This window comes from Prionailurus viverrinus, chromosome A3 (genome assembly GCF_022837055.1).
Source record: "Prionailurus viverrinus isolate Anna chromosome A3, UM_Priviv_1.0, whole genome shotgun sequence".
NCBI classification, from domain to species: Eukaryota; Metazoa; Chordata; class Mammalia; order Carnivora; family Felidae; genus Prionailurus; species Prionailurus viverrinus.
The window spans coordinates 58,099,215-58,121,119 of NC_062563.1; the positions used below are offsets into that span (position 1 = coordinate 58,099,215).

Genomic DNA, 21,905 nt, shown 5'->3' on the forward strand with positions numbered 1-21,905 from the left:
GAATACGTACGTTTTAGAGAACTTTAAAAAGAAAAAAGAAAAACGTATTCCTGGCTACCGTGGATGCTATGAGCCCGAGGGCAGAGATGTGGTGTGTGTGTGTTCTGAGGAACTGGAGTGATCCATTTTGGGGAGTTAGAGGCAGACACAGTAAGAAGTGTGTGTCAGGGCGAGGTTCTGACCAGACTTGAGATTCCTGTCAAGGTATTTTTTTTTGTCTTTACTGTAAAGGTCATGGGAGCCCTTGATGAGTCTTGAGTGGAGTGTTAACAACAAAAGTGGTTTATAAGCAAGATTCATCTGAACGTAGGGGAAGGTTTGTTTCTGTGGGAGAGGCTGTAGGAACTTAGAGTAAAATTGCTGGGAAGCTTCTGTAATACTTGGCAGTTAGAGGTAAGGAGGGCTCAGACTCCTGTAAGAATGAGAAAGGAATGGATGCACTTGGTATTGGGGCATGAAAGAGAATGAATCAACAGATCTTGGGGTCTTACTGCATCTGGGGCTGGGGGAACAAGAAAGCAGGGAAGAAACAAGAACCTTGTAAGTCACTAAGGCATCACTGATGGAGAAGTCAAACTACTGGGGTTTTAGGTTCTACACGCCCCTTACTTTTCTCATGGTGGACATCATTTAGCCACCGTTGAACTGGGTCCTGTACTCACTTCTGCACAAGGTGCATATGCAAGATGGTTCCCATTTTCAAGGCCTAGTAACAGCTACATACACACTGAACACAAGAATTATACTTATTAATAGTATTCTTGGACGTTTTAGGTTTACTTCTCTCTTTGGAAGTAAGTATCTTCTTACAAATAGTGCCCCTGAAAGATGAACGTGAGAAGGACCTCACATAAGATTTGACTCTTAACAGTGTTCTCCCTGCATTTTCACGTGACGTCTCAAAGCATGGGTTCCTAGGCTTGCCATGGAAAATTTGCGACTTATCCATAGTCACAAATTCCTCCCTTGAAGGCTCATCGGCCTGCTGAGCATCCAGCACCATGAAATGAAGAACGGCCAAGGTGAAGTGATTCAAAACCAGGGAGCAGAGGGTGTTGCTGAAAATTGGCAGAGAGTTTACTGACTGCACTGTCATTAGTGTAGATGATAGACACTCCCTAAGTAAGGCATTTCAACAGGATTGTCCACACCCTGCCCCAGTTCACTCTCTCTAAAGGTCCTACCTAGACACACTCTGGGAGTGTGGAGGTTTTGGTGAAGTAAGTGTGCATGTGACCAGCTGCTTTCAACAGGAGGAAAGAAGTTAACCAAGTCAGTAAAGGAAGTTGAAGTCCCATACCTTCCTGTTAATGTAATGATTAAACACCAAATACTTTCTGAAGGTGTTTATAAACAGGAAAGCACCGTCTAAGTTGGAATCCTGGCTCTAACTAGAATATTTGGTAATGTATTCAACCTCCTTTTGCTTCTGTTTCCTTCGCTGCAAAATTGGATGATAGTAACAGTCTCTTCTTCATGGAATATTGATCAAATAAATGAGAAATTAAATGGAAAATAAGTAGACAGGTTCAAAGGAAACAATGAATAAATGTGTACTACTATTCTTATGAGTATCGAATATTTATTTAATCACATTGAATAATATGGGAACATAAGCTTTTAGAGTTTTGGTTTTCTAAGCCTCAAGGCAGTGTTGTAATTTCTTTTATTCTGTGATTAGAAATAAAGGCATTCATTGTGACGAGCTACTGTAGCAACAGTTTTTGTTTAATTTACACAGTTGTCAAAACAGAGTGTATCCATGTTTTTTGTGGTTTTTTTTTTTAGATTTTATTTTTAAGTAATTTCTATACCCAACATGGAGTTCAAACTCATGACCCCAAGATCAAGTGTCACACGCTCCACCAACTAAGCCAGCCAGGCCCCCCCCCCGCCAGAGTGTAACCATGTGAATTTGAAGAAAAACAAGGGAAACGTAGAAAATACAAATAAACTAGAAGGAAAAAAGTCACCAAGTACATGTAACGTGAAAACAATTCCAATACACAGGTAATGAGAGAACATTCATAAAGTGACAATAAAGCTTCACATGGGGATAATGATGCAATGGCAGTGTCAGGGTGGAGACTGCAGTTTCCCCTTTCCTTGGGGAACCAATGTGCCCACTACCATCACAACATTACCCTAACATGACGTCTTGACATTGTCCATATGTCCTGGGGTGACTCAGTTATAACTGAGAAAGCTGGAGACCCACGGAACTCAATAGCACTCAAAATCATCCAGGGAAGTCATGATTCTGTTTGTTTGGTAAAAAACTTACAAATTGGTGGTTGAAGTCTATATTAAAACAAAAATCCGAAGCACCACCTCAGGCAGAGACTTAGCACGAACATATCAAATTGGTGGCCTCCGTTTTCATCGCTCCCAGTTTTTTTCCGTCAGGTTGTGCTTCTGTGTTTATCCAAATTAATCGGGGCTATATCCCACTTCGGGGTATAAACTGAGGGTTCAACTCTCCCTTTTGCTGTTTGACAAACACATTAAATAACTTCCATGTCGTTGTACATGGAATTACAAGTGTAAAAATACCATATTTTTCTCCCCGCCCATTTACACCAGATTAAATGCATCATCTAACGAATAGGATGTCTTTGCCTGGAAATGTAAACAAGTGAGGAAATTGATAGGTTCTCAGGAAGGAAATGTTTGTAAAACTATTTTTGCTGACATCATTGCCTGTGGGGACACACCGACAGAGTGGAAGGAAGGAACAGACTGCCCCGAGAGGAAGAGCGTGTCATCACTGACATTGATTAACAATGTCTGGGTCAGGTGATGATAAAAAGCACAATGACTCTTAGATGGTCTGTTTTGGACTCTTTACACAAATGTGTCCTCCTGTTACCTATACCCAAGACAGATCATTTGATCATTCTCTACATCCTGCCCCCATATGCCACTGATTATTTGTGAAAGGGAATGTTACATTTTAAAAGATTATATGTAGTGTCTGAATGTAATCTCTTGAAGAGTAGTCAGTTTCACATTTTTGTTATGACCATATTTTATTGCAGCAAATTATAATGAAGTCATTAAAGGCACGCTAGATTCAGATGAAACTATAGGAAAGTTACAAATAATCTGGCCTTTTCAAGTTACAGGGAAGGTTATTCAACCTGAGAAACATAAATGTAAACTGCTGTTTTGCGGTATAATTGAGCCTTATCGCTAGAGCAGTAGAAATGCACAAAAACAGTTTTCCTTGATAACTTTGGTGTGCATTCGCTTATTCGTTGGACCGATTTTTATTGGACACATGCTAGGTACCAAGCACTGCCCTACAGACTGAGCACACAAAGATGGGTGAGACGCCATCCCTGACCTCACAGAGGTCACAGTTATGTTCAGCAGACTCTCAAACAAATTTTTATAAGTGTGATGAGTGTGGAGACAGGAATAGGGTCCTACAGAAATACCTGTAAGGAACATATACTCCAAACTGGCGGTCACGGAAGGCTCCCCGTAAAAGGCAGCACCTGAATCGCATGTTGAATGACAGATACAATAAAGAAATGAGCCGAGCTACCAGACTTCCATTGAGTCTCACCTATATTTAGACTGGTGGTTACTAGAGGTGGAGGGGGAAGAAGTGCGAGAAATGTGTTTTGGTTTCTTTCCTCTTCTTCTTCTTCCTTTTTTTTTTTTTTTAGTTTAAATAAATTAAATTTTGGGGGTGCCCAGGTAGCTCAGTTGGTTAAGCATCTGAGTCTTGATTTCAGCTCAGGTCAGGTCATGACCTCGCAATTTGTGAGATTGAGCCCCACATTGGGCTCCTTGCTGACAGTTTGGAGTCTGCTTGGGATTCTCTCCCCCCTCCCTCTCTCTCTCTCTGCTCCTCCCCTGCTCATGCACCTGTACCCACACACTCTCTCTCTCTCAAAAATAAACTTCAAAAAATAAAAACATAGATAAATTGGATTTTTAAAAAGACAGAAGAAGAAAGACATGTAGCCAAGCAGTGTGTGTGGTGAGATAAATGATAGTCTATCTGTATAATTGAATACTAAGAAGCCATTAAAAATTGTATTGTAGACGAACATTTAATATCATGGGAAGACTTCTACTATACATTAAGTAATTATAAAACAAACAATAAAACCCTCTATGTAACTATAATAAAAACATGTTTATAATCAAAATATGTCTGAATAGAATTTATATGGCAGTACAAAGGCCTAAGAATAGCCAAGACGATCTTGATGAAAACAAAATTGGAAGACTCACTCTACCCAAAATCAGGGTTGATTATAAAGCTACGCTAAATGATACAGTATAGTATTAGCACACAAATAATTTCTTTTAAAGGGACAGAACACAGAGGTCCCACACTTTTTCTGGAAAGGACCAAAGAGTAAACACTTTAGGTTTTGCAAGTATAAATAAATAAATAAATAAGCAAATTTAATATTTTATAAAATTTAACAATGATGGCATGTGATGTCTTATTAAAAAGTAACATCTAAGATCTTCTTACTGGAGTGGACAGTAATTAAGTACTTTACCTTTTTATCCACTTTGCCAGCTTCACTAACAATTTCTTTGTGACAAAAAAAAATTATAGAAGAGAACATGTTGATAACGTCATAAAAGTCATGCAACAAACAACATGTTCAGTTTACTCTTAGTGCGTTGTCTTTCGTATACAGTGAGACAGAGAGAGCTGATGAAATCGGGAGGATGGCCAAGGAAGCAGTTGGGTGTTAAAGAGGAACCAACAGGAGAAGGTAAGGGGTGGGGGAAGAGGAGGGGGAGAAGGGAAGGGGAGGGAGGGAGGAGGGAGAGAACAGAGAGGAGTAGGAAGGAGAGGAAAAGGAGGAGGGAGAAAAGGAAGAGGGGGAGGAAGGGAAGAGAGGGAGGGGGATAGAAGGAGAGGAAGGGGGCTGGAGGAAGGAAAGTAAGGATAGGAGGAGGAGGGAGAGGAGGAGGAGGGAGGTTGGAGGAAGAGGAGGAGGGAGGTTAGAGGAGGGGGAAGAGGAGGGGGGCAGGAGGGAGAGGAGGAAGGGGGAAGTAAAACAGAAGAGAGGCAACTAGGGAAACCAGACTACAAATGGTCAGTGTTCTTAAGAGGAAAAACACAATTTATGAGACGGACCTCTTCATCTTGAGAGACTCCCCACGGAACCACATGCCAACACATTGTTCTCCAAGAAAGTGATTTCAGCTTACAGTTGATACAGCTAACTTGGGTGGCCAAAATCTCAGAAACACTCCTTACTTGGACTTCTCCGCTTTAGTCTTATGGTGTGCTGTGTCCAACCGTGCAAATTCAGAGCCAGGCAGTCATACTCCACAGATAAGTCTTCTTCTCTCACACGCTCTATTTTTAAAACGGTGCTCAGACAAGTCAACTCGTTGCTGGAACTAAGGAGGCAACCTGTTACCTTTAATGCTTGCTTTGCAGTTGCAAATTGTGTGGGAGGAGGAGGGGATGTTTTAACTTCAGTATAAAAATACCTTTGATTTTGCTCCCGGTCCTCGTGAATTCTTGGTTCTCCAAAGTTCTGAACTTTGCTTCCATTCACCTTCCACAGGATGCCGGCCATGATCTGAGAGCCTTTCCCAAAGCAAGCGGAGCAGGGTATGCTTGCTGGTTTTCCTAGATGAGAAGTGAAGAAACTCACCAATAACATTCAGTGCTGCCAGTGGTATTGCATTTAACGTGAAAAAAATCGTTGAATGCCTGGTGTGTGCCAGGAATTGATTCCATACCCCTTCCTCATCCTTAGTCCTTCTGTGTCCTTGCCTCCACCCACTTTGCTCACAGTTTGGAGGAAGCTCCCTCCACTCACACTCCCCTCTCACCTTCCATGGAAACTAAAAAGGTGACTAATTCTGGTTTCACCAATCAGACATTATAAGGTGGGGCTTCTTTTTACTATAGATTGGAATTTCTTTTTAGCATCTTTCTTCCAAACCTTCCTCCTTTTACCAAATTCTCTTCATCTCTCTGTAAGTCACCTTGTTGGTAAAACTATATTTTGCTCGACCCAGCTACAATCCCAGCATTTAATCATTCAAGAGTGTTCTCCATTACTACTCCTTGTACTTGAGACTTCCTCTGCCCAGAACTGAAAGCGTGAGGGCTGCCCTCCTGCTTGGGACAGGCATTCAGGCATCCCTTACTGAGCCCTTGGTTCTGGACTCAAGAATTCTGCATCTGAAGAGGGATGAGGGACGCAGAGAGTCTCAAAAGATGATAAGGGTAGACACAGATGATTAAAACACAAGGTATTCTACTGTTCTATAGAAAGGTTGACAAATGACATGGAAATGCAGAAGAAGAAGGAGTTCCAGTCTTCTCTGGACTGCTATGCTGCACACAGAAATGGTTTCTTTGGACCTCATTAGATGGAGGCTCTGGTGGTGCCCATGGTAGTAAGGAGGGCGGGATGGGGAATGCTATTTGAACTCAGTGTTGAGAGATGAGAAGGAGGAACAACATGGACAAAAGCAGGAAAGAATGTGGAAATGCTGCCAATCGGTGTAACAACTGTGAGGTGGTCAGTGTGGAGGGGACTCCAAGGCAGGTGGGGTTAATAGCTTCAGATGGGCCAGAATGTAGGTGAAGACTAGTTCATGAAGGGACTTGTTTTATGGACCAAGAACTTGAGTTATATCTAATTTCTAGTGGGAAACTAGTGAAGCCAGAGATGGGCAGAGTCAGAAAGCCTTGGTTCTCATCCTTCTATCACTCATTATCCATAACCTTGGGCACATCATTGATCCTACCTGAGCCTAAGTGTCCACAAGCAAAAATTGGAAACAATATCTACCTCCCAGAGAGAAGTAAGAATGAAATAAGATAGTCTGAACTGCAGTACAAATGTAAGTGCTGGGTATTCCTAATATTAACAAGTGCCCGGTGGATGTTTCTACATGTAACATTTCATTTAATCCCCAAGATCCATGGTGTTAACTGCATGACCCATACTTGGAGAATCCAGACCAAGCGTCATATAGAAGGATTCTACAGGTAACATTTACAGCAGTCTTCAAGTTTTCTTACCAATTTCCACTTCTTTTATTTCATTTTGTGGAGGGGCTATAATTACTGGAAACAAAGAAAAGCCTTCCTCATCTTAAATCAAAGACAAAGAAAATATAAATATTAGGATAGCATTGGGTGGTCATCAGTATAAAGCTTGTGTTTTCATATTACTATCTTATATCATAGCAATGTTTTTCAAATTTTTCTGACAATGACCCATGGCAACAAATACACACACACACACACACACACAGACACACAGAGATACACAGACACAGGCACACACACACACACACACACACAAATGAAAAAGAAAACATTCAAGTAATACTTTCTCTTATGACTTATGATACTCTTTTATATTTCCTATTCTCTTTTATATCATTAAAACAAATATTAATTAATTAATCTAACACGTTAAATTAATTACATGGGTTGGCAATTGCTAGAAAACTACAATTCTACAGAAGAAGCACAACATTACAGGAAAGAAGCTTTCAAAAGTTGCATGAAATGCTAGCATATATAAGGTACTGAATAAATGCTTGTTGAATGAAAAAAAAAGGCCTATGAAAAAGATAAACATGTAAATCCACACTTCTGCTCAGAGATTTCCACCACTGTGGTCCATTCTGTAAGGAAATTCTAACTTCTGTGGCACTGATGCCTCGAGTCAGGGAAGGGGAGTCTTCTGAAATACTGCTACTTTCTGACGTTCCTTGATTCTCATTTATTTCAGGATAGTGTGATTAAGGACCCCCATGATCTGGTGTTTAATAGTGAGAGACACTAATAACAATGTGGTCTGATGGTGCTTATTTTATATGATAGAGCATCAAAAACCTCCAGACCTTGTCTTCACGATTGCTTTCCACTGAGAAAGCTTCCACACTGACTGGTGCTACTTCATCCTATATCTGTAGATCAAGTGATGCTAAAGAGACCATGATTCCTTATAGATTTGACATGCTTGACTGTGAGGGATTTCCTCTGAATAGACTTTTATAGACTTAAACATTTGAAAACCAGCTTTTAGGATCAAATTAGCTACTTGAGGTCATTGATAATGTTGGACGAATTGCAAACCAGGATTATGTGAAATGGAATGGCATCACTTATGTCAAGGGGTTTTGAAATGGAGCCAGGAGGCCATTAAGGAGACGGGCCCATGTCCTCACTGGTGGAATCATGAACGTGTAACCTGACTAAACCACAAATATTCCAAGAGGAAGCCCAAACATCTGCAAGTTGGTACAATAAAAGACTTTGCTTGTGTGATAGCCTTAGGAACCAATGATATTCAGTGAAGATCAGCCTTCTGCTGCCAACATGCATCAAAATTCTTTGTAAACAATGTATAACAGGCATTCCCTCTTTGCTTTAAAAACCCCTGACTTTATGGGGCACCTGAGTGGCTCAGTGGGGTAAGCTCAAGGTCATGATCTCACGGTTCGTGAGTTCGAGCCCCATATCAGGCTCTGTGCTGACAGCTCAGAACCTGGAGCCTCCTTCGGATTCTCCCTCTCTCTCTGCCCCTCCCCAGCTCGCATCCTGCCTCTCTCTCTTTCAAAAATAAATAAACATTATTTTTTTAAAAAACCCTGACTTTTGTTCCCTAGTGGGACACTATGTGGGTTCTACCCAAATCTGAGTACCTCAAATTTACAATTCTTTGATCCCGGATAAACACTCTTGCTTACTCACTGCCTCCTAACAATTTTAGGTTGACAATTAAAAACCACCCAGCAGTATCTCTATAGTCCTTTGTAGCACTTCTACACTTCTAATCTAGTTAGTTATATTAGAGATTAAACAGATTTTTTTTCTATTTACAGAGCCTCTGACAACAAACTGGGAGAAGAAGAATTAATCTTGCTCTCCAAATACTTGTATTATCATACCAAAAATGTTTATTAAGTTGGCATGCAGATCATGCTGTTTTCGAAAAGTGAAGTCATAGAGGAGAGAACCAGTCTGGCTTTAGATTAGTAACATAATCTCCCCCTAAAATTTCTTAAATCTTGATCGTGCATTTAGAAAAGCTCTTTGTGCTATTGTAGAGAATGTGCAAGATAACATGAAGCTGGAGGGCATCTTAGGGACCATGAAGCATAGTAGCTCCCCCGTATCCCCGGGTTCACTTTTCAGGGTTTCAGTTACCCATGGTCCACCTCTGTCCAAAAGGTTTAAATTGAAAATTCCAGAAATAAACAACGCATAAATTTTAGCTTGCTCACTGTGCTGAGTATCACGAGAAAATCTCACAATGCCCCACTCTGTCCCACCCAGGAAGTGAATTGTCCCTTTTCCAGCAGATCCACATGATATCTGCCACATGCCCATTAGTCACTTAGTAGCTGTCGTGGTTATGAGATTGGCTGTCATGGTATGACACTGCTTGTGTTCAAGTTGGCTTTATATTACTTAATAATACCCCCGAAGCACAAGAGCGATGATGGTGGCAATTCAGAAAAGTCAAAGAGAAGCATTAAGCACTTCCTTTAAGTGAAAAGGTGAAAATTCTCAACTTCACAAGGAAAGACAAAAAAATCATATGCTGAGTTTGACAAGATTTATGGTAACTTTTATTACAGTATATCATTGTAATGGCTCTATTTTATGACCACTTATTGTTGCTAATCTCTTGCCACATCTGATTTACAAATTAAACCATATCACAGGTATGTATGTATGTGTGAGAAAAAACATAGTATATACGAGGTTCTTCAGTACGATCCCTAGTTTCAGGCATCCACTGGGGGCTTTGGAATTACCCCTGCAGATAAGGGGGTCTTTAGTACAGGAAAATCAACAAGAAGGGCACAGTTTCTCCACATTATTTTTTTAAATAATCAATTTTGTTAAATTCAGTAGCTTACCGTTCACTGTGAATGATCTGGTCGCTGTCACGCTATAATTGACTCCATTTTCATTGTGTATAAATTTACATGTATAATCACCTGTGTCCTTGCTAGTTGCACCGTCAATCAGCAAAAATGTCTTGTGTGTGTGATACCTTGGTCCTTGAAGAGCTTTACAATCCTGAAATTAAAAAAACAAAACAAAATAAAACAAAAACCTCCCTTCCATTTTCAGTAACTCTTCACTTGCAGCTATCCTGTGTAATTTTATCTATCTCCCCCAAATTTCCTTTTACCTTAAACCACTCAATAGGTGCCGTCCAATTGTACAAGTCAATCGTAGGACAATATATTTTGGAATTTGTTTCTGATCCAAGTGTTGTTGAATACATCAGATGATCTGGAATATTGCAATTTGGCTGTTTTTTATATATGGTGACGTTCACATAGCCAGTCTTATTGAAGGTAGGGCTACCAAAATAAGTCAAACGATTTTAAAAAGTTACTCAGCATTATGAAATAACCTCATCCCATTCTAACTTTTGCTGAATACTACTTTTGTTCTTCAAACAATTGAGGTACAATGGTTCTTTCCTTATTTAAAAGTATGTATTGAAGTCTAGAATTTTAAATACTTTTTGCGTTGCATTTGAGAGCCAACATAACCTCTGTGGTAGCCCTGAATATTTCCCTCACTATTTCTTTATACACTCTATCAGGTGCCATGCCAAGAACAGGATATTATAAAGATAGTTAGTGTTTATTGAGAGTTTACTATGCAGCATTCAAGGTGGTAACACTATATCAATTTATTCTCATAAGATGCTTTGAAGTGTGCTATATTATCATGTGTATTCTACAGATCAGGAAACAGAGGGACGGACAGAGAAGTAGTTGTTGGCATCACACAGCTAACTAGTGACAGGACACGAATTTGAAACGAAAACTGGTCTGACCTCAGAACCTAGGTGGCCAACCATACACACCCTGCATTCCGATGTAGTTCATTTGACATATTGTATGTACCAAACACAGGTCCAAGATCAAAACATTTAACAATATGTATGTAGGGTAAGTAATTTACAGGCACACAATCTTACACAACCCTTTTCAGCTTACCTTTCAGGCTTAAGGGACTAGTAACTGCCTTATGGCACCCACCATAGGCCTCTTTGACGCTCAACATCTAGATTACTGGGTCTTTTTTCTGGTTTGTTCCAACCAAAGTGAATGATTGCTCTCAGTTCTCTTGGTCACTAGGCAAGCTAGGTCTTTTCCTAATTGGGCTACAAATTCATTCTTGCAATTCTGCCTCTATATAGTTCATAATCACCCAAACCCCAACCCAATGGTGTTCCTAGAAGGACTCTTCTATTCAAATTGCTTTATAAATTCAACTGTTCCAGAAAGGTCTAGAAAGGGAAGGACAGTGAGGACAGCTCAGACCATCAACTATCAAAGAAAAGGGAGCAAGCCCAAAGATTATGGGTGGCTGCCTGGTACCTTCTGATAATGCAAGTATAAATTCCAGAATCGTTGACTTTGGCTGGGAGAAACTTAAGACGTTCCCCTGAGGCAAGTACATGATTTCTTTTCTGGGTAGTGATACATTTGTTGGTTTTTGAGTAATACCAATCCACAGGGTATCGAGATCGTCCTTGCCTAGGACATCTCACGATTAAAGCCTCATTTTCCAGGCCCCAGGATGATTTGCCTGCCCAAAACAAAACAGAAACCATCAATATGATCCTGAAGTGATAATCATCTAAATCATTATAATTCCTATATTCTATGATGAAATTTAGAAGTGGGCTATTCTTTGTGACACTTTCACTGAGAAAGAACAAGTAAATGATTAAGATCTTTTATGAAAGGTTTTAATGGGTAGCACAGACGAATGAATTAACTTGGAGCTCAACCCCCTCACACTGGTCCCCGGGGAGAAGCAGCCACATCTACGTCTACAAAGCCTACGGCGGGACAGCAAATGCTTGCAGCACCTGCCGCGTGCAGGCAGCATGTTAAAGTTCGATGTATTTAAATACGTAAAACTAAAAGCATGCTGTATTCTGAAGAATTTGTCCCATTAGATTTGCAATAAAGAATGATCGAGGAGCATAAACGAGTTTTCCAGGTTCCGATTCAACTGGAGCAACCAGGAACAAGCGGTGTGAAACAAGGCAAATGTTTTGGGGATTACTTAATTTAAAATTTTAACAATTTTCACTGAAGAGCAATACTTACTAAACTTGGCTGCTGTGGAATGTACCAGAATTGTTGAAAGTGCCAAGGCCCAAAGTCGCATTGTCAGTTCTTCAATCCAGAGCAAGTGTTGGTAACTAACTGTTGAGATTATTCAAGGCGAATCCGTGACATGTGATGGTAAAGGTCTGTCTTAGGAGGTAGACGGTGGCCCCTGAAATTTATAGCTGCAAAGCGGTTTCACTGTCTCAACTGAAACATAAATCATACAAAATCACAAGCAAAGTATTTATTGCCAAGATTTTTGCTATTTCAATACCCCCCCAGGTGAGTTAATCAATCAACAGCTATTTATTAGATATAAATATGTATCACAGCAGGGTTTCAGGCATGAAACACTGCACTTATTCCTACTGAACCTTAGGGTAATGTGGGCCTTACACGGGTCACGCTGTTTCATAGTATCATGAGAATGTACTGGAAGAAGCTGAATTAGGAGGAAAGAAAACTAGTTTCCATTTTTTTTTTTAATTTTTTTTCAACGTTTTTTTATTTATTTTTGGGACAGAGCGAGACAGAGCATGAATGGGGGAGGGGCAGAGAGAGAGGGAGACACAGAATCGGAAACAGGCTCCAGGCTCTGAGCCATCAGCCCAGAGCCTGACGCGGGGCTCGAACTCACGGACCGCGAGATCGTGACCTGGCTGAAGTCGGACGCTTAACCGACTGCGCCACCCAGGCGCCCCTAGTTTCCATTTTTGAAACAAATAAAAACTATAAAATTCCACAGACCCTAGAAAATACAATACTATAAGTGGTAACACAAAACCACACATTTCCACCCAGGCTGGGGCCTGCCTGCACACAGGCATGACCCACTTGTAGGCACACATGCAAAGAGTCATCACAAAGCAGTTAAAATTATAGGAAAGTGACAGGGAAAACATTAATCAAGTAATTGCCCTAAGGTCTACACCAAACCCTCAAAAATGCACCCCTGCCTCAGTTTGTCCCCAAGCTTCACCAAAGTTATTTCAAGAACAGTCAAAGGTCTGTGCAAAATAATTACATACTTTTCTTTTTTCTTTCCAGCAAGGGAATCATTTAATAGGTGGTTTTTTTCTTAAAAAGTCAGGGAAGGGAATTGAACTAATGGAAAAGCTGACCAACAGATCAACTGACACAACAGCCCTTAATACAATACTTCAAGGAAGCACATTTCCTGTAAACATCAATCTTTTCTTATTATGTGTATAGAAAAGTTGTTATTGTAAACTTTAGATAAGTAATTGATGCTTACCCAAAGTGAAGGACAGAAGGGAAGGGACTCCAAGTCAATGACTGAGCTAAGAACAGCTTCCACCTCTTCTGGCTCCTTCCTTGAAGAGTCCTCAGGTGCATGAATTCTCTCTTTTATTTTGAAGGGGAAGCAGCCAAAGACATCCTACCATTCCTCACTCCACCCACGATGAAATGTGATTTTTTAGCCAAAATCCATGACTTGTTCAAAAATACTGGTGCATCATGTACCAAGAATGTTTGTCCTTGTTACATAAATATTTAAACATAATGACAACATTGAGTAATCCCTTTAGAGGAAGTAATCCTATCATCTCCCCTTGGTTTGGCATCAGTTTCTCAAGCTAAGTAATGCTTGTCTTTAATTGCCTTAATAATATTTTTAACCAATTTATTTATTTTGAGAGAGAGACCACGTGCGCTTGAGCAGGGAAGGGGCAGAGAGACAGAGACAGAGACAGAGACAGAGACAGAGACAGAGAATCCCAAGCAGACTCCATGATGTCAGGGCAAAGCCGGATCTGGGGCTCCAGATCATGAACCTTGGGATCAGGACGTGAGCAGAAATCAAGAGTCAGAGGCTTAACGGACTGAGTCACCCACGTGCTTCTGTTGCCCTGGGACTACTCAGTTGATTCTAAATGATCTTGAAATCTTGGGGCCTTAAGTCTGCCTTTCCCAATATCCCTTGACACTTCATTTGGCAGACATTAGCTAAGCATGCTCATCCAGTTTGGAGAGCTTTGGTGCAGAGAGTTCCAAAAGCAAATGAGGGGAAGCAATGAGAAGCCAGACTTTATGGAGGTTTGTAAATGCTCTGCTTATGGTCCAGACTCATCCAAAAACAGATTCCAGCTTCTGGGCTCCTCACATGTAAGTCCCTCTAAGGATCTCAGTTTGGATGGAAAAGGGAAGTTTTTCTAAGGAGTTCAGGGACATAGAGATAAATTATGAGTAAGAAGGCTCCTCAAGGGGCCTGATAAAGAAGACCATAACCTTCAACCCTTGGGCTCCATGTAAAACAAATGTTAATTGCAAAATTAGATTTCAGCTACACGCAGCTGAAATGCTCTATTATGAGTAAATTCAACTCACTTTTAAAACCGACCACATCCCAGAAGCATTCAGGGATTAACTGCAGACCGGTGTCATAACATAACAATAGTTGAGCTCTCTCTAGAACTCGCTCTATGCCAAGATACCGTTCTAAGTGACTTAACATTTGTTAACTCCTTCACTGTCACAACACCCAAGAAGGCAGGTGCTATTATTATTACTATTCCTGATTTACAGATAAGGACACCGAGGCACAGAAGAGTTAAGCAACTTGGCCAAGTCACATGCTGCTAAGAAACAGAACCCAAGCAGGTGGGCCTTAAAGACACCTAACCACTAGGTCACACTGCCAGTGGGTGAGCAAGATGAGGAGGTGTTGCTAACAAAGAGTTCTAGTAGGTTTTCTTTACCCCACACTGTGGCTGGCAAAGCTCTTGCACAGGCTTGCCTACCTGCTTGGGGATACAGTCATAGTTTGGACATTGGCCACGTGCTCCGAGAGGAAGAAATGCAAAGTCCTGTCACGGCTGGGAGATTTACCCTGAGATGTTTCACGTAAATTCGGGGAATTGGGTCTGCTTATCTCTACCCTCCTTTTAGTTGTCCAGACTCTTATTATCAAGATCGTATGAGTTTCATACTGACACCACAGAATCAGGAGCAAGTGGGCTTGGAACAGTGCCCAGGGTGTGGTTAAACTCCAGATAGCATTTTGGTACATAAAATAGCATGAACTTGAAAGTTCTTATACATGAATATGAGCTTTTATTTTGCATACTAATATATGATTCAAAAAATTTTATTAACTGTAGGCGTTTTTCATGAGACCAGACCACATTTGCATTGGTTTCCTAGTTTCAAATAAGATTTCTTAGTTCAGGGGCACCTGGGTGGCTCAGTCAGTTGAGCGTCCAACTTCAGCTCAGGTCATGACCTCACGGTTGGTGAGTTCGAGCCCCACATCGGGCTTTGCGCTGACAGCTCAGAGCCTGGAACCTGCTTTAGATTCTGCGTCTCCCTCTCTCTCTCTCTGTCCCTCCCCTGCTTGTATTCTCTCACTCTCGTTCTCTCTGTCTCTCAAAAATAAATAAACATTAAAAAAAAATTTAAAAAGATTTCTTAGTTCAAAATAAGGTTTAGGGGCTCCTGGTGGCTCAGTCAGTTAAGCATCCAACTCTTGGTTTCAGCTCAGGTCATGATCTTGCAGTTTGTGAGTTTGAGCCCCACCTCAGGGCTGCGTTGGCAGCATGGAGCCGACCTGGGATTCTCTCTCTCCCTCTCTCTCTGCCCCTCCCACTGTCTCTTCCTCAAAATAAATAAACCTAAAAAAAAAAAAAGGTTTCAATTAGAATTTTAATACAGTCGTGAAAACTTACAGAAGCATTTAGTAAAAATCTAACGACTATTGTAAGATAATCAACTAATCCATTCAACAGTAAAGTCCTGGGGCACCGGGGTGGCTCAGTAGGTTAAGTGTCCACCTTTGGTTCAGGTCATGATCTCACAGCTCATGAGCTCAAGCCCCGCATCGGGCTCGGTGCTGACAGCTCAGAGCCTGGAGCCTGCTTCAGATTCTGTGTCTCCTTCTGTCTCTCTCTGTCCCTCCTCTGCTCACACTCTGTCTCGCTGTCTCTCAAAAATAAATAAACATTAAAATTTTTTTTAGAAATTAAAAAAAATTAAGTCCTTTCATCTAAAGTACAGTACAGCATGCCACTTATCATCAATGCCCTTCCAATTTTACAGATTAAAATAAAACCCATGGCTGAGACTGGTTAAATCATTAGACCAAGCTCATCCACTTGTGGCTAGGGTTAAAACCAAATTTGTTGAACCTCAAAGCCAAGGGGTTTTTTTTTCTTTTTTTATTCAATGTCAACTAAAAAAGAGAAAGAAGACAGCAGTAAAGCTTTCTTTCTTATAATTATGACTGGATTATTAAACAAAAATAACCTAGTCTGATTTCCTGAAAGTTTCTTCTTTATAAATCAGTAAGCCACTTTGGCTTCTGACCACCAAGACCCCATCCAACATAAAAGTATAGTATTTCATAGCAACTTAGTAAGACAAAATGTGAAAGGCAAAGACTTCTAAAAACCAGAATTTGGGGCACCCATAAGTTTCTGTCAAGTTAAGAAGAAACTTTTCTTTTTATTATTATTTTTTAGTGATTATTTGTTTTTGAGAGAGAGAGAGACAGCATGACAGGGGAGGGGCAGAGAGAAAGGGAGACACAGAACTCGAAGTGGGCCCCAGGCTCCACGCTGTCAGCACAGAGCCCGATGCCGGGCTCAAACTCATAAACTGTGAGATCATGACGTGAGCCGAAGTCGGATGCTCAACCGACAGCCACCCAGGCGCCCCAAGTTAAGGAGAAATCTTTCAATGTCTTCTTGTTTCTGTAGTGGATACCCTCTTCCTCTTAAGATTTCTCAGAACTACTCTCCATTTTTAAAAATTAATCTAACCCAAATTGGCCATAACTGCTTTCTGATTTTTTAGTTTAGCCATAATTTTCATCTGATTTGGGGTTATAGTTTTGAAATCTCACGTGTCCCTATTTCTAATCTAATTCTCTGACATTTCTGATAAAAAATGAACAAAGCCCAGAAAAACCTTTATTTCCAGAGTAACAGCTAGCAACTTGCATTTGGACCGTGGCACTCAAATACTGCCTAGCTTAAGAGATAGCTTGCAAGACTTCTCCATTTGTCTTGCCCGGTGTCATAATTAGATCAAGATGTATGTCTCACACTCCAGAAATGGCCATGGTCTTACTGTAAACCATGTCAAAAGCCAGGACATTTTTGTCATGTTACACGCATGTGAATCCAAGTGGGTCAGGTTCTCAGTAATTCTCACAGGAATAAGCAAAGAGGAAATCTTCCCCCCATTTTATTCGAGAGATTTAGGATGCCACGTTCCTCCCATTCTCCCAATGGGGTGTTTGTAGGGCCTACAACCAACAGAGGCAGACCCTGTGTGGCGGTGGGTAGCCTGGCCTGGGTCTTGGGAGAAGGTTCTGGGGGGCACACCGTCCACCGTGGCACCTTGGGCAGATTCTTCTTCGCCACACTTCAAACTCTAAGAGCTCTCAGTGCTCCTTCCCTGCCTCGCCCCTAAGAAAAGCACTTTCTCCCTCAGTCTTCTTCACCTCAGTGATGGCAACTCCGTCTCTCCAGTTGCTCAAGCCAGAACTCACCCTGTGTAATTAACTCTTCTTTTCCTCACACATTTGGCCTGCAATCCACCAGGACACCCTCTGGGTCTCACTTTCAAACACATCCTACCTGCCAGCACCTCCCCTCATCTCCCTAGCCACCTCCCTCTCCCTAGCCACCACCACCTCGTGCCTGGGCTTTAATGATGGCTTCTGTCAGTTCCCCCTACTCCCACTGGTGCCCCTCTTCAGACTGTTCCTAATATAGGGGTCCAGAGATTCTGTTAAAACCCAAGGCAGATCATCTAGTCCTTCCCCACCCAAAGGAAGAGCTGATGCCCTCGCAGCAGCTCTAAGGTCCCACACAACCTGGGGCCACCTATCACCTCCCCAGTTCCTCCTTTCCAACCCTGTGTCCTCCAGTTACCCACCAGGCTAACTTGCTCATCTTCTCCAAGTCAGTGCTCCTCTGGTAACTTCTCGAAAAGCCTTACCCTGACTACTCAGTGTTCTCTTTTTCTTTGCTTCTGAATAGCTTTTTTTTTTAATTGAGCTTAAATTCACGTTACATAAAATTAATCGGTCTAAAATGACAATTCAGTAGCATTTAGTGTATTCGTGATGCTGTGAACCACCACCTCTGTCTAGTTCCCAAATATTTTCATCACTCCAGACAAACTCTCACTCCCATTAGTAATTACTCCTTCTCAGGCTTCTAGCAACCACCAGTTTGTTTTCTGCCTCTCTGGATTTCCCCCTTCTGGATATTCCATATAAATGGAATCATCAAGTAAGTACCTTTGATGTCTGGCTTCTCTCATGTAGCATAGTGTATTCAAGGTTCATCTACGTTGAAGCACATGTCGGTACTATGTTCCTTTTAGTGGTTGAGTGATGTTCCATTGTGTGAATATCCCACAATTTGTTTATCCAGCTATGCATTCATGGACATTTGGGTTGCTTCTGCCTTTGACTATCGTGAATGGTGCAGTTCTGGACATTGGTGTCAAAGCATTCATTTGAATATCTGATCAATCAATTTTAAATTGCGATATTCACACCCCCCACCCCCCACACACACACACACGTATTCCCTATTTTCTCACCCAGCTCTGGCCGTTTTACTAGGGCACCCGTCAACATTTAATTTTCTACCTATGAATTGTGTTCCCTGTTTGTATTCTGTTTCCCACCACTAGGATACGAGCTCCAGAAACGGAGAGATTTTTTGTGAGTTTTTCCCACTGACATAGCTCACATGCCTGGCATAGCACCCAGCGCCAAGTAGATACTTGAAAATGTTTGTCTGGAAAGGAGAGGTGTGTATACAAATCTGAATAGGAGCAATGTCCTTTCTGCCATATTTTTACATCTCTTCCTTGAAACTCTGGCTTTTCTATTTTATCTCACAGTAAGGTGAGGCCTCAGTCACTCTTGGACTATCCCATAAGAACTCCTGGGGCAAGAAGAGAGTGAGCATCTTGTAAGCCAGAAGGAACTCTGTGGGCTGAGGACACACAGGAGAGAGAAACAGAGGTGCCGACCATATGAAAACTAGCCAGCAGGCATAAGTTGGAGAACTTATATAACCTGACTTTAAGACTTCATATAAAGCTGTAAGGAAACAGTGTTGTAATGGCATAAAGATGGACATATAGATCAAAGGATCAGAAAAAAAGGAGTCCAGAAATAGACTTAAACATATAGAAATTGATTTTTCTTAATTTTTTTTCAACGTTTATTTATTTTTGGGGGGACAGAGAGAGACAGAGCATGAATGGGGGAGGGGCAGAGAGAGAGGGAGACACAGAATCGGAAACAGACTCCAGGCTCTGAGCCATCAGCCCAGAGCCCAACGCGGGGCTCGAACTCACGGACCGCAAGATCGTGACCTGGCTGAAGTCAGACACTTAACCGACTGCACCACCCAGGCGCCCCTAGAAATTGATTTTTGATAAAAGCACCAACATAAATCTATAGGAAAGCATGGTTTTCAACAGACGATGATGGAAAAACTGGCTATCTGTATGGATGGAAGATCTTTACCTCACAATATACATAAAAATAAAATCACAATCAATCATATTTGTGGAAATTGCATAGTCGAAAATCTTCATAATTTTCCTATTGGAGTAGGACAAATATTTCTTAGACTAGATACAAAAATCACTAATCATGAAAGAAGAATAAATAACAGAATGTACCAAAATAAGAGCCCCTGTTCTTCGAAGGACATCATTATAATTTGAATAGACCAAGCCACATGCAGACAAGATACAACTTATATGGCTGATGGAGGGCTTGTATCTATCATTTATAAAGGCGACAAAATAGCCCAATTAAAAAATGAGTGAGAAAGAGACTCAAATTGAGATTTCACAAAATACACTGATGGCCAAAACACACATTAAAAAAAGAGAAAACTAAATAATTGAAGCTACAATGATAATCCATCTCATGACATTGCAAAGACTGAGGATTTCAAGTGTTGGCAAGGATATGGTGCAACCAGAACTCCCATATATCACTGGTGGGAGTGTCAAATGATAAATGGCTTCGGAAGATAGTTTGGAAGCTTCTGGTAACTGCTTACCATATGACCCAGAAATTCATCTCCTAAGGATTTACCCAAAGGAAATAAAAACCTATGGCCACAAAAACTTATACACAGATGTTCATAGAATCGCAATGACCAGTAACACGTGAATGGAGACACTATTTTACACTCATGATAGAAAGCTACTCAGCAATAAAAAAAAAAGAAAGAAAGAACACTATGAGTGGATTTAAGAAACATTAGGCTGAATGAAAAAGCCAGGAGTAAATGAGTACGCACTCTATGATTTCATTTCTATAATGCTCTAAAGTGGCAAAGGTTAATTAGTGATTACCTGGGATGGGAGATGCGGGGGCCAATTAACTGTAAAGCAGAATAACAGAAATTTATGGGATGATATCTGAACTGATGATGATCTCATAAGGTATACATCTGTCAAAGCTAACTGAACTTTACACTTAAAATGTATTCTTTTTATTGCACGTACATTTATATCTCAATGAGTTGACAAACAAAGCATAAAATTAAGGAACATCTACTCTGTGACTTAGCAATTCCACTCTTAGTATTGTCCCAAGAGAATTAAAAGCACGTGTCCACAAAACACTTACAAAAGAGTGTTTATGGACGCCATATTCATGTACCAAAAACAAGACGATTCAAATGTCTACCAACCAGAAGAATGGATAAAGAAAAGGTAATGAGAAAGAAGAGAATTATTGGTACAATACCATGATGAATCTCAAAAAGATCATGTTCAGGAAGTTTAAAGCCCTGCCCCCCCCCCCAAATTACACCAAGCAGAAGAAACTAAACATGGAAGAGTACATATTGCATATTATGCGTCTACGAAGCCCAATGGCAGGCTAATTAACTTAGACTAGGAATCATGAAGCATGTGTTTGAGATTGTGAGAAATTGGTGGGTAAAAAGTGTGGAGGAAACTTCTGAGAAGAAGAAATGCTTCCGGTGGTGTTTGGGATGGTGATTACATCAGTGAATATTACCATCAAATCTTATTCAATGTTTGAGATCTATGGTTTTAATTGAGTGTTAGTTATTTCCCAGTATTTTAAGACAAAATGAAGTCATAGTCTCCCAAGTATGTAATAGGAGAAGCACTGTGCTGAAATCAAGAGACCCAGATTCATTTCCAGTATACCATGAGAAATCGCCTCTGGAGGTCTTACCCATATTTAGTCATCAAACCTCCCATAATAAATGATCTCTAGAGAAAATCGGTTATGTTTTCTTTTTGTTTTTGTTTTGTTTTGGTTTGGTTTTTTCTTTGAGAATGATTCCAAGAATGAATCATCCAGAGCAAGTTCTGTGGTCTTTTTCCAAAAAAACCCAGATAAGTTTCCTCTCTGAATTCATTTCAGAAATTTTCTGGCTAAGGTTACAAGCAACCAGCTAGGTAGGCTTCTGTGTAGTTTCTTGGGTGTGAGTGAAGGTGATGCTTGAAATATTTGATGAAAGTAGCATCATGTAGGCACTGACCGGTTACAAGGACACCGGCCACTGCAAAGGAGCTGGGCTTAATCCTGTGGTTTCTGGATTATGAGGAGGTCACAGGGGAGCACAGTGGAGGGTTTGGGGTGGGGGAGCTGAGGTTTCACCAATAAGGAAAGATTTCAGTGTTTTAGTAATTACCATGGTTGTGCACACCTATTCTGCGTCAACAGAGCTTTTAAGAGCAAAATCCTGAACCCAGACCTCTAGTGTGCCTCTTAGGTGTCGATCACTGCTTCAGATACT

At 40.9% G+C, this 21,905-nt stretch overlaps 1 protein-coding gene across 7 annotated transcripts in view; it reads right to left on the reverse strand.

Moving 5' to 3' along the window:
* IL1RL1 (interleukin 1 receptor like 1) overlaps positions 1-21,905 on the reverse strand; it is a 59,315-nt gene that overhangs the window by 6,108 nt on the left and 31,302 nt on the right. For 2 of the 7 annotated variants that reach the window (XM_047852547.1, XM_047852542.1), the window contains exons 1-8: positions 13,376-15,388; positions 12,118-12,327; positions 11,377-11,587; positions 10,170-10,344; positions 9,892-10,054; positions 7,031-7,102; positions 5,479-5,620; positions 5,240-5,385 (exon numbers count right to left, since the gene is read on the reverse strand). In XM_047852547.1, coding sequence (XP_047708503.1) covers positions 5,240-5,385; positions 5,479-5,620; positions 7,031-7,102; positions 9,892-10,054; positions 10,170-10,344; positions 11,377-11,587; positions 12,118-12,178 — 970 coding nt within the window. In that variant the 5' untranslated portion in view covers positions 12,179-12,327; positions 13,376-15,388. Of the gene's footprint in view, positions 1-5,116; positions 5,386-5,478; positions 5,621-7,030; positions 7,103-9,891; positions 10,055-10,169; positions 10,345-11,376; positions 11,588-12,117; positions 12,328-13,375; positions 15,389-21,905 lie in introns of those variants that run through there. The other 5 variants (XM_047852546.1, XM_047852545.1, XR_007150856.1 and 2 more) reach the window with 4 other exon arrangements.